General features: G+C 42.1%; 1 protein-coding gene across 1 annotated transcript in view; it reads right to left on the bottom strand.

The window, feature by feature from the left end:
* Positions 1-8,158: 8,158 nt before the first annotated feature.
* Positions 8,159-13,428, bottom strand: part of Btla (B and T lymphocyte associated) — a 38,472-nt gene continuing 33,202 nt past the window's right edge. Inside the window, exons 8-9 of the mRNA XM_045148427.1 lie at positions 12,110-12,156; positions 8,159-8,649 (exon numbers count right to left, since the gene is read on the bottom strand). Of these exons, the coding sequence (XP_045004362.1) occupies positions 8,374-8,649; positions 12,110-12,156 (323 nt within the window). The 3' untranslated portion in view covers positions 8,159-8,373. The remainder of the gene's footprint in view (positions 8,650-12,109; positions 12,157-13,428) is intronic.

The raw sequence follows: 13,428 nt of genomic DNA on the forward strand, positions 1-13,428 counted from the left end.
GCTTATACATAAGATCTTTAATTTTTTATTTCTTATTTTTAATTTTTTTTAATATTTAATATTTATTTAGGAGAAAGAGAGAGAAAGAGGCAGGAAGTGAAAGAGAGAGAGAGAGAAAGAGAGAGAGGGAGAGAATGGACACGCCAGAGCCTCCAGCCCCTGCAAACAACATTCATTCACATGCACCACCTTGTACATCTGGCTTACTTGGGTCCTGGGGAATTGAACCGGGGTCCTTTTGCTTTTCAGGCAAACACTTTACTGCTAAGCCATGATTCCAGCCCAGATCTTTAATTTTAATTAAAACTCCTCCTATTCCTTTCCCCTCTGCTCCTTCCCCTAACCACACTTAGAACATTTCACCCTCAGTTTTCTGCCTCATTGCTTAACATATCTATTATATCCTCCCCTTAATCCCCTCCCCCACCCTCCCTTCCTCATGGGCCCTTTCTAGCTTCCTGGCCTCTACTACTGACTTTTACTCAAACTTACTAAACGTTTGAAGCCAGTATCCACAGAAAGACCACCGGACTTTCTAAGTCTGATCACCTCACTTAGCACATAGTCTTCGATAGATCAATCCATTTCCCTGAAAATTTCTTAACTTCCTTTTTCATTACAGTTGAATAAAACCCTATTGTGTAAGTTTGCCTCATCTTCATTATCCATTTTTCAGTTGACAGTCATCTAAGCTGGTTCTTGGAAGTATTTTTTAAATTTTTTTCATTTTTATTTATTTATTTGAGAGTGACAGACAGAAAGAGGCACAGACAGAGAGAGAGGGAGGGAGAGAGAGAGAGAGAGAGAGAGAGAGAGAGAGAGAGAGAGAGAGAGAGAATGGGCACAACAGGGCCTCCAGGCACTGCAAATGAACTCCAGATGTGTGCGCCCCCTTGTGCATCTGGTTTACTTGGGTCCTTGGGAATCAAGCCTCGAACCGGGGTCCTTAGGCTTCACAGGCAAGTGCTTAACCGCTAAGCCATCTCTCCAGCCCTTGGAAGTATTTTTTTTTTTTAATTTATTTGAGAGTGACAGACACAGAGAGAAAGACAGATAGAGGAAGAGAGAGAGAATGGGCGCGCCAGGGCTTCCAGCCTCTGCAAACGAACTCCAGATGCGTGCACCCCCTTGTGCATCTGGCTAACGTGGGACCTGGGGAACCGAGCCTCGAACCGGGGTCCTTAGGCTTTACAGGCAAGCGCTTAACCGCTAAGCCATCTCTCCAGCCTGGAAGTATTTTTTTAAAGAATCAGTTTTTGTCTGTAACACAGACTTACTTACCTGTGTTTACAGTTCAGTGATCTTGGATCATATGAGCAAAACTGATCATGGCCAGACTTGTTCATGCCAAAGCCAGATGGATGCTCGTCCTTTGTACACACAGATCCCTCCAGCGAACAAACTCCCATCCTTATTACCACTACTTCAAATGACAGTGAGCTGCTTAGAGCTCCACCGCAGTCACCTTCTGACTGCTGGGACAAAACACTTGGCCAGAAGCAGCTTGAGGGAGGACAGGGTTTATTTCAGGCTAATTTCTAGAGGAAGTGTGATCATGGTGGCAAAAGCATCTCAGAGCAGGCAACAAGCTCATGGCTTCATTTGTCCGATATATTTCATTGTTTTCCTTGTATCCTCACCTTGGCTACAAAATGGAAACTTCCTATGGTCTACTCTGGAGTTCGTTTGCAGTGCCTGGAGGCCCTGTTGTGCCCATTCTCTCTCTCTCTCTCTCTCTCTCTCTCTCTCTCTCTCTCTCTCTCTCTGTATACAGGCATCTCCTTACAAAACTGAACTGACTAAACGAGACAGAGGCTCCTGTCCTTTTGAGTACATTAGTTTCAGGATGAAGCCCTTGAGCTAAAGGCAAGGAAGTTAGCGTCGTACCCCTCCTCTAGCTGCAATCAAAGAAGCTTGAGGCCAGCTGACATCCTCCATAGGGTTGGTGGTGTGTTTCCATAGAGCAACTCTTTCTCTTAATAGGTCCCCAAGTTGGTCAGAATGTAGGTGAAAGGATGGGTCCCAAGTCATTCTAGCCAATCTCGCATTTTTTTTTTCTATTGCTGTTAATAATTACACCTCTCTGACTCCCCTATGTCTTACTTGGTTTAGAACCTATAGAGACAGATAAATGTGGTCAAGTTTGTTTGCAAACTCCTGGAGTCTCGGGAACAAAGTTCTACTAAGGTAGGAAGTCAACTTAATACTTAAGGAATTGGCAGTTGTGTTTACGCAATGCCAAGCATGTATCTGCATGACCTAACCGTTGGATAATCATTTTTTGTTTAGTTCAAACTGAAGTCATTATCACCCATTTGACCTCAGAACCACCTAGGAGGTGCTTATAAATTATATGCAGGTTAAGCAGTGCACATGGAATTTTGCTCATTATGACTTTTGAATAGGCCCTCATTGTTAAAAATATTTTATTTTTATTTATTTATTTGTTTGACAGAGAAAGAGGGAGAGAGAGAAAGAAAGAGAGAGAATGAATGGGCACACCAGAGACTCCAGCCACTGCAAACAAGCTCCAGACGTGCGTGCCCACCTGTGCATCTGGCTAATGTGGGTCTTGGGGAATCAAATCTGGGTCCTTTTGGCTTTACAGGCAAATGCCTTAACTGCTAAGCCATACCTCCAGCCCCTGATTTCTTTTTCTTAAGTCAACATGTCTAACTTGCTTTTGAGGCAGCAAGCTGATTCCTGGCATAGCACTTTGGATTCTCATATTCTCAAGTTAATTCAGTACAAACTTCTACAGAAATCAAGCTTTCTTTCTCACTTGTCATTTTTACCTTGTGGGGAGAGGTAGTAAGGCCCTTCCTGTACCTTCCTAAAAACAGAACTTCGCAAGTCAGCCTGTCTTACAAGTGGGTCTTTGCTTCCTGCTTTGCTTGGCTTAGCATAAGATGGGTTCGAGAAGGCTGAGTAGATTGTAGGAGGCGCAGAGCGCACACAGATCACCTGGGAACTTGGCTGAACTGCAGATTCCTGCTCAGTATGTCCTATCTGTGATTTCATATTACTATCAGCCTCCCGGAGGTTCCTCATGCTGATCTGAGGACCATCCTGCAGATACAGAGGAAGTAGATGACACACTTTTCAGATAGTAGCAGTCATTCTTTCAAGACTATTAATTCTAACACATTCCAAGCACTGGGCTGTGGAAGTAAATGGGAATGTGATATCATCTTTAGGAAGCCTGCAGTCTAATGTATCTACCATCATAGTAACAATTAAGTTCCATGAGCATCACAAAAATGAGAGGGAAAAAACAACCTCTGTAGATTAGGACAAAGTATATGAACATATGTGATACAGAGACAGAAAATAGGCGATGAAAAGATGGTGAACATCACATGCTTTGAGGGAATTTCAAGTCAAAACGATAGCATATCGTTTATCACTTAGGAGAATGATGAAACACTGGCAATAGCAAATGCAGGCTGGGTGCTGGCAGGAGGGAAAAGTGATATAGTCACCTTGCAAAGCACTTTATAGCAATTTCTTATGGAATAGCAATCATCTCCTTTGGTTTTTATCCAAATAAGATGGAAACTTATTCCCACACAAATACCTATACACGAATGTTTATAGCACTTCATAAGTGCCAGAACTTGGAAGCAACCAAAATTTCCTGCAGGCGAATGAGTAAACAATGATGCATCCAGTTGATAAAATGATATTCAACAAGAAGGACTGAGCAGGTGTTGACGTGGGGGAGGCTGAGCATGTGGCTGGGGAAAGGCACACAGAAAGTCTCCACCCTTTCTGCTTAGCTTTGATGAATGCAACACTACTGTTGAAATTGTCCTCTCCTCTTTCCATTCCCTTATGTTTTAGATATGACAGGGCTTTCCATTCTGGGAACCAGACAATCTTGGTACACAAAACTAATCAACTAAACTATATGTAACAATCCTAACCACTATTTCACATCTCTTCAAATTGTGGACATTAGAAAACATCAAAATTACCCAGTGTGCTTTTTAAAAATAATGTAAAATTTAATATTTTTATTTATTTATTTTAATTTTTAAAAAATTTTTTTGTTTTATTTTTATTTATTTGATAGTGACAGACAGAGAAAGAGGCAGATAGGGAGAGAAGAGAGAGAGAATGGGTGTGCCAGGGCCTCCAGCCACTGCAAATGAACTCCAGATGCTTGCACCCTTATGTGCATCTGGCTAACGTGGGACCTGGGGAATCGAGCCTCGAACCGGGATCCTTAGGCTTCACAGGCAAGCACTTAACCGCTAAGCCATCTCTCCAGCCCATGTTCTTATTTATTTATTTGTAAACAGAAAGGGAGGGAGAGAGAGTGTGTACATGTGTGAGAGAAAGAAAGGGCACTCCAGGATCTCTAGCCACTGCAAAGGAACTCCAGATGCATGTGCTACTTTGTGCAGCTAATTTTACACAGGTGCTGGGGAATTGAACCTGGGCTGTCAGGCTTGGCAAGCATGCACCTTTAACCACTGAGTCATCTCTCAAGCCCCACGATGTGCTTCTTAAAGATAAAGATCATAGTGCTGGGCTGTGGAGATGTCTAATGGTTAAGATATTTGTCTGAGAAGTCAAAGGACCCAGGTTTGATTCCTCAGGATGCACCTAAGCCAGATGCACAAGGTGACACATGCGTCTGGAGTTCGTTTACAGTGGCTGGAGGCCCTGGAATGCCCATTCTCTCTATAGCTCCTTCTCTCTTACTCACTCTCTCTCAAATAAATAAATGAGGGCTGGAGAGATGGCTTAGAGGTTAAGCGCTTGCCTGTGAAGCCTAAGAACCCCGGTTCGAGGCTCGGTTCCCCAGGTCCCACATTAGCCAGATGCACAAGGGGGCGCACGTGTCTGGAGTTCGTTTGCAGAGGCTGGAAGCCCTGGCGCACCCATTCTCTCTCTCTCTCCCTCTATCTGTCTTTCTCTCTGTGTCTGTCGCTCAAATAAATAAATAAATAATTTTAAAAAAATAAATAAATGAAAATAAAACATTAAAAAAGACTACAGAGCTAAATGCTGGGCCTTCTGAATCATAATGTCTTAATTAGGAATTGGCAACTTGCAGACTAACAAGTTGTTTGTATTGTGCTTTGGGTTTTTTTTTTTTTTTAAATATTCTATGAGATGTAAGAATCATCTGTCAGTTGAGTCCACACATTTTTTGGTCAAAAGCAAATATAAAATTAATTTCAAATAAGTTTTAATAACTTTACTTTCTTTTTTTTGTTGTTTGTCTTTTTGTTTTTTGGTTTTTCGAGGTAGGGTCTCACTCTGGTCCAGGCTGACCTGGAATTAACTATGTAGTCTCAGGTTGGCCTCGAACTCTCGATGATCCTCTCACCTCTATCTCCCAAGTGCTGGGATTAAAGGCATGTGCCTCCACACCCGGCTAATAACTTTACTTTCTTTTGGGATCACCCAATAATCTTAAAATGCATGGAAAGTTATTAAATTATCTAACACCTGTAAATGAACTAAATGGACATGAAAATAATATGGAAATAGATTTACTTAGGAAAATACACATATCTTTGAAGAAGGATTGGGGGGAGTTAAAGACATAACTCAGTAAGTGCTTGGTATGTGTGGTAGTTTGAATAGATGGCCCCCGATATATTCAGGATTTTGTTAAAGTTTGTAATTTAGATCTGCAACCACCTGGCTGGAGGAGGGGTCACTGGGTGGATCTTAGGGTCCAGTCCTACGGTGTGGGGGTGGATTTGGAATTCTAGCCTAAAGATACACAAAGCGCCTGAGCTCTGTCTGGAGCTCCTGAAGGGTGGTTGCTTGCTTTTTGGTGATGGCTTTTTCTCTCTCTCTACTTGGACCTGTGAATGTGGAAGAGCTTCTTCTGCCATTGGGGAACTCCCCCTCTATCTTCAATAAAACCTTTCTTCCATAGGTGTGCCTGGTCTGAAAGTTCATCTCAGCGACCTTAAGCTGTCTGCCTCACTATGCATAAATGAGGTCCCTGAGTTCAGTCCTTAGAATTCATGTCCACTGCCTGGATGGTGACTTGTAATTGTGATCCCAGCACCAGAGAGGTAGAGGGAAGTGAGTCCTTGAGCTCAGTGGCCAGCCAGTCTAGCCCAGCTGGCCAGCTCTAGGCCAGTGAGAAGCCTTATCTCACAAACATGGTTGGGGAATGTTGTATTCTTGATGAATGACATCTGAAATTGTCCCCTGGCCTCTACCTGTGCATGCACCACCAACACATATTTAAAAGAAAAGAAAAGAAAAACTAGCAACATAAATGATTTGTGATCTTTGACAAGCATGATACAAACATAATAATAGATCATTCGTAGAGCTGAAATCACTATCAAAATTATCTTTTATTATTGTAAAGCTATGTTGAGAATACAGCAGACAGAAATGTTTTTGTTTTCAAAACTGGAGACAGTTATGAAAGAATTGTTCGACTTTGTGTGTTGATCGGATAAGAGCACAGCTGCACCTGTCATCTCATGCTTCCCGTTTCTATTTTTAACCCTTCAGATGAGAAGACAGCTAGTTCAATGTCTCCTTTGCATAAACTGCGCACAAGTGCAGCCTAACGGAAAAAGCCTACCTAGAGTTGGTTGGAAACAGTGGCTCAAAAAACAGTCTCTGCCACTCCAGATCCACAGAAGAAAACTCAAAGCGAGTATTCGGTAGGAAAAGCTTCACAGCAAAACCTCACTGCGCCGGGAGTGTTGGGCTCACACTCCCAATCTCATTACTTTATCAATCATTTTATTTATTTTTATTTTATCTACTTATTTGCACATATGTTCATGTATACTAGGGTCTCTTGCTGCTGCAAACAGAACACCAGATACTGATCCCACATTTTATGTCTGGTTTTACATGGGGGGGGGGAATTGAACCCAGGTGGGCAGGCTCTTTGCAAGCTAGAATCATATCCCCAGCCCAGTAAGTTATTTCCTTAATGACTCATTTACTCCAGAAGTGTGTGCTTCCTAAGTGCACTGAAAATGTATCGGTTTGACTGGTTTCTCTTGTCTCATGGCTGGCTCTAAGTCACATGCTCCTTCGATGCACCAACACCTGTGTGCAGATGCACACCCATGCAATGCACATACGCCGGCCACATTCATTTGGTCAGCAGCTCATGGATTTTAGCTTTTCCCATCCACTTTATATAAGGACTATTGCCTTACTCATTAGCAGCACTTGAGAACTCTAGCCTCAGGCTGTTGAATAAAGTTCTAAGTTCAAATTCAAGTAGTTAGAAGTTCAGAAAACCTGGAAGGCTTAACAGTCCTCTTAAGTGGCTGCAACATCAGTATTTTAAAACGAGTAGCTGATGTCATATTTCATTACACAGACTTTTCCCTGATTCCTTCATAAGATAGTAAGATCCAGATGTTAATGAAAGTAAGTTGACTCTTACTGAGCACAAAATATTCTGGACTCTTACTGGACGTGGTGGTGCACACCTTTAATCCCAGCACTTGGGAGGTAGAGGTAGGAGGATCGCCGTGAGTTTGAGGCCACCCTGAGACTACATAGTGAATTCCAGGTCAGACTGAGCTAGAGTGAGATCCTACCTCAAAAAACCAATATATATGCATGCATGTATGTATGTATGTATGTATATATTCTGGACTCTTCCATTCCAATAGCTGTTCTTTTAATTTGACATCAAGTCAAGCATTTTGAGGCAGTTTGAGTTCACTCTACACTTGTTGCTGCCACTTAACCACAAATGCTGTAGAGATCATTGCTCCATTAACTGAAAATTGTGCTTCGCAGTCTAACAGGGTAGAGGTGACCATTTGTTTGTCTGGGATGGGAACGTCTATCTCACTTCCATTTAAAGTATCTGTATTCCAACGATCACTCTTTTCAATCTTTTCCCATATCAAGTGTAAAATCATTTCTCCTTTATACTTAAGAAACACTAGCTATAGATGGACATAGGAAATTTTCTTATCCTGGAAAATTGGGAACAATCATTTACAATCATTACTGTCTTTATGACATTCTTTTTCAAGAGTGTGTAGTGAACAGATCCAGACAGACAAACCTTTCTTTCTTATAAGTTTTCCTGATGGCTCCAAAACAAAAATAAATTAAGTTTACACATTGGCTAAAATGTTGATAAATTTAAGTGTTCTATTATTTTGATATTCAGGATATAAAAAGGCTTTGCAGAGAAAATTGTGTTGTTTAAGGCTCTCATATAAAACTTTCCCAAAGTTTTCAGGAGAACTTTTAGTCATATGTCCCACGCACCCTTAGGAGTCAGGCACCAACAAGTGCACCTCGACGTGTGGGTGGGTTCCCAGGCTGAGGGAGTGGGGTCACCATCCTGCTCAGTCCAGAAAGAGGGAGCACAAGCTGCTCTTTGGCCATCTCGGGCTGCCGTCAGCTTCTCTTGCATATGGACGCGTATTCCGTTGGGGCTTCTCGCACACTCCTTGCCTGCTTTGGGTTCCTTCCAATAAAAGAATGATTCAGGGAAGCATAAACAATGCCCTGCTTATTTCCCTCCACTTGTGGGTTAGAATAAACTTCCAGCCCTTCCTGCATCCTAAACGAGGGGTCGTTATTATAAATTTCTGCTTCTGAGGGCAGTGTGTGGACATTTGGCCTGGGACTTGCTTCAGTTCGCTCACTCTCAAAGGGCTGGGGAACATCAACCTGCAAAAGAAAAAAAGACACACCACATAAAGCCAGGCATTAAGTATTATCAAACCATGAGGAAAAAGCCAAACGTTCCCCTTCCCGTTGAGAGAAATAATCTCTCCTCACCTATGTTGTTTAGTATCTACATTTTCAGTAGACTTGGATGATTAGAGGATGAAAAAGTTAACTGTTTTTTCCAGGACTAGCCCAGCCCTTGAGCACCGAGCCCGCTCCCTGCCCAAAGAGTGCAATTCTGAGACCCGCCTACGTTCTTTCCATGTGGTGGTTTTGTGATTCAGTGTGAATCCGGTTTTGCTATTGTTTTTAGTTTTTCGAGGTAGGGTTTCACTGTAGTCCAGGCTGACCTGGAATTTACTATGTAGTCTCAGGATGGCCTTGAACTCTCAGCAATCCCCCTACCTCTGTCTCCCAATTAAAGGCATGCTCCCACCCCATTACCTAGTCCTTTTTGAGATCATAGCATACTTCCAAACCCCTTTTAAGGTAAAAGCACAGCCCAGGTTCACAGGAAAAGCAGAAACTAACCCATGAAAATTTTAGACAGTTTATAATCCTATGGTCAGTACTAATGAAGCACTGAATTTCTTTTTAATTTTTATGTTGTTTTTTTTCATTTAACACACACAGAGAGAGAGAGAGAGAGAGAGAGAGAGAGAGAGAGAGAGAGAATGGGCACACCAGGGCCTCCAGCCACTGCAAACAAACTCCAGATGCATGTGGCCCCGTGTGCATCTGGCTAACATGGGCCCTGGGGAATCAAACATGGGTCCTTTGGCTTTGCAGGCCTTAACTGCTAAGCCATCCCTCCAGCCCCAAAGCACTGAATTTTTAAAAGGTCAAATGTAAATTGGAAGGAGCAGACCCTGCCAAACTGAAGCAATAAATATTGAGTTACCCGAGATATGTAATTATGATTTTAGACCAACTGAAAAACTGATGCCCATTTTGAAAGAAAAAGCTTAAAGCTTTAGAGTATTATTCCACTTGCTATTTTTATCATAAGAAATATCTTGCACTTTTAAATATCTTCATGTGTTTTAGAGATTCTGAAGCAGGGGTGAACTTGCAAAAATTAAAAGTAAAGTGAATCCTCATGTTTCCCCACTTTTTTTTTTCAGTTATTAGTCAGCCATTCCTAGATATGCAAAGGATCCACTTGGTGAAAATGTGAAAGTTACATTAACATGAGAGGGTTTTTTTTTAATATTTTTTATTTATTTATTTATTTATTTGAGAGCAACAGACACAGAGAGAAAGACAGATATAGAGGGAGAGAGAGAATGGGCGTGCCAGGGCTTCCAGCCTCTGCAAACGAACTCCAGACGCGTGCGCCCCCTTGTGCATCTGGCTAACGTGGGACCTGGGGAACTGAGTCTCAAACCGGGGTCCTTAGGTTTCACAGGCAAGCGCTTAACCGCTAAGCCATCTCTCCAGCCCGAGAGGGTTTATTTTGATAGTTAAATTCAATTTTGCCAGCCAATTTATGTTCTTAAAAGTTGACCTTACTCCTCTAAGTTATTAGGTTCATGATCTTTGACCATCCCAATGCCTTTTGTGGTCCATGGAAATCCTCACTGTGACACATGCAGTAACATATCTATTACATCCTCTTGGCCAAGTTTTATCCTGCACACGTGCCTGAGAAACGAGGCAACAGTGGCTGATACCCTTGCTGTGACCTCCCAGTGAGGCAACTTGCTGGTAATGCAGCAATGCTAGGTGACTGAAAGAAGACACAGTGACTTGACTATTTGAGAAAACAAATTTTTAGGCACTGAACTCGGTGTCTACTAATGTTTAAGAATTCAATACAGGGGCTAGAGAGATGGCTTAGCGGCTGAGCACTTGCCTGTGAAGCCTGAGGACCCTGGTTCAAGGCTTGATTCCCTAGGACCCACGTTAGCCAGATGCACAAGGGGGCGCATGCATCTGGAGTTTATTCGCAGTGGCTGGAGGCCCTGGCACGCCCATTCTCTCTCTCTCTGTCTATCTGCCTCTTTCTCTCTGTCTGTCTGTCATTCCCAAATAAATAAAAGTTAAAAAAAAAAAAAGAATTCAATACAGGTTTACTGAGGCTAGGGATATGGATCAGTGATTAAAGTACTTGTCTTGCACGCATGAGGACCTGAGTTCAGATCACCAGCACTTAAAATGCTAGCCATGGGGCTGGAGAAAGGGCTTAGCGGTTAAGGCACTTGCCTACAAAGCCTAAGGACCCAGGTTTGACTCCCCAGAACCCACATAAACCAGATGCACAAGGTCACAAGGTGCCGCACATGCCTGGAGCTCAGTTGCAGTGGCTAGAGGCCTTGGCATGCCCATTCTCTCTCTCTCTCCCTCTCCTTCTTTGTCTATCAAATAAATAAATAAATAAAAATAAAATATTTTTTTAAAGCTAGCTATGAACATGTAATCCCAGTAATGGGGAAGTGGAGACAGGAAGATTTCTGAGCCTTATAAAAAAAATAAGGTGGTGGGCAATAGCTAAAAAATACACTTGATGTTGATCTCCATACACACCTGCAAACACACATGGGCACACACACACACACACACACACACACAAGGAACTTAATACAGGTTTATCAAGTCTTCATATTGATTTAAAATTTGACATGGGTATGGGATGCTAATACCATTTAATATTGTATGTAGAATAACTGGTTGTATCTGCCTCTGGGAATTCTGGAGCTTTCAGGAAGCTTACTGCCTCTTTACCTCAACGTCTTCCTGCAAAACACACACACACACACACCATCTCATTTATGACTATATTTTAAAGAGCTTCACATGTCTTTCACACACATATCACCTCATCATCCATTCTTTCCTTGGTTACAATAACTACACAACTTTGACAAAATAAAGGCCTAAATTTATTCTCCAAACACTATATGGCCAAGGCCTCCAAACATTTCCTTGTCTTGCTGGTCTCTTCCTTGGAGAGCCTACATAAATTGCTACCACATTCTCATAGTAATTGAGTCTGAAATCATGCCTTGTGATCTGCCAGGAAGTTTCATGAAGAAATCTAGGTACTATGATTCTATTTTAATTTCTCATGATAAATAACTCATAAGTAAAGCCATTTGAGGGTTAATTCATTCATTAACTCTCTATCCTCTTTCAGAAAATTTAAGGCTATTTTTGCAAAACTAAATGAATACCTTGAATCTATATAATAAAATAAGATATAATATATCTTGAATCTAATACAATAGAACTGAGCCAGGGTTACATGGTTCAGTCTGACTTTTCTGTTTCCCAAAGCATGAGACCTACTAGTCCTGGAGAACCTTGGCTACATCGAAGCATTCTCTCTGTGTGTGAATATGTGTGTGCATGCATATGAATGAACAAGGTTGGCTCACAGTGTCACATGAAAGTTCTGAAGGAAAATCTATGAATGGTACAATACAAAGTGCATCTGTCTTCATAGATGCAGCCTACATACCAGGTTGAGTTCCCTTCCCGCTACATCAGAAGGCTTCTTTCCTTTCCCTGGAATAAGTAAGCAAAAGGAGTTCAGAAAGCAAAATCCACCACTTCGCCAACCCCACTGCAAACCAGAGACTATGTGTGTTGATCCTGGCTGCTAAGCACATACATGCACCTCATTTCTGAGAATGCATGGGCCCATTCCCATCCCCTCAGTTTTCACTCCACACCTGTCTGTGGCACATCCAAGAGAAAGGGACGGAATCTAGTGTATCACTTGGAAAACATTAGAAGTTGTCGCTCTGAGGACATTTCATACTCTTGTGAGAAATGCTTTTATTGTATACATAGGTGCCACTTCCCTTTGGATGAAATCTTGACAGTGGTTCTAGCTGTCTCAGGAAACATGAGACTACAGGAAGACCATGACAAGAGCTGTGGAGTTGCAGATGTAGAGCTGGGTTATAGAGTGTTCCTCAGCATTACAAGAAGGCTCTAGACACCAAAAGGCCTCAATCCAAAACACTGGCAGCCCCTAGACCCAGGCAAAGCTGTCTCCTGTAGCAAGTAAATAAAACGATGCTTTGTCTGGCTCAGCTGCAACAGCTGGTAGAAACTACAACTAGTGTCAAAGGAAAGGGGTGGGAATACATGGAGGAAAAGAAAAAGAAAATTAGAGGCTACAGAGATGGTTTAGCAATTAAAGGCACTTGCTTGCAAAAGCCCTGGGTTTGATTCCCCAGCACCCAAGTAAAGCCAGTTTGATTCCCTAGTGCCCATGTAAAACCAGGTGCACAAAGTGGTGCATGCATCTGGAGTTTGCTCGCAATGGCAGGGGGCCCTGGCAAGCCTATTCTCTCTCTTCCTGTCCTCTCTCAAATAATAAATAAATGCATGCTTTTAAATTTATTTCTTTTATTTTATTTTATTTATTTATTTATTTGAGAGAAACAGACACAGAGAGAAAGACAGATAGAGGGAGAGAGAGAGAATGGGCACGCCAGGGCCTCCAGCCTCTGCAAACGAACTCCAGACGCATGCGCCCCCTTGTGCATCTGGTTAACATGGGACCTGGGGAACCGAGCCACGAACCGGGGTCCTTAGGCTTCACAGGCAAGCGCTTAACCGCTAAGCCATCTCTCCAGCCCAAATGCATGCTTTATAAAAGAAAAAAAAAAAAAAAACTTAGATCAGAGGAAATTGTAATTCTCTGTGCATTCCTCTCTTGTGTTTAAATGCTCAGTGGTGATATTGAAGAAATGTTTTCAAAAGTAGAAAGGTATTATTGTTCTAAAATATTATACCTCATTCATCATAGCCAAATCCCAGCATTTG

Source organism: Jaculus jaculus, chromosome 4, assembly GCF_020740685.1.
Source record: "Jaculus jaculus isolate mJacJac1 chromosome 4, mJacJac1.mat.Y.cur, whole genome shotgun sequence".
Lineage (NCBI taxonomy): Eukaryota > Metazoa > Chordata > Mammalia > Rodentia > Dipodidae > Jaculus > Jaculus jaculus.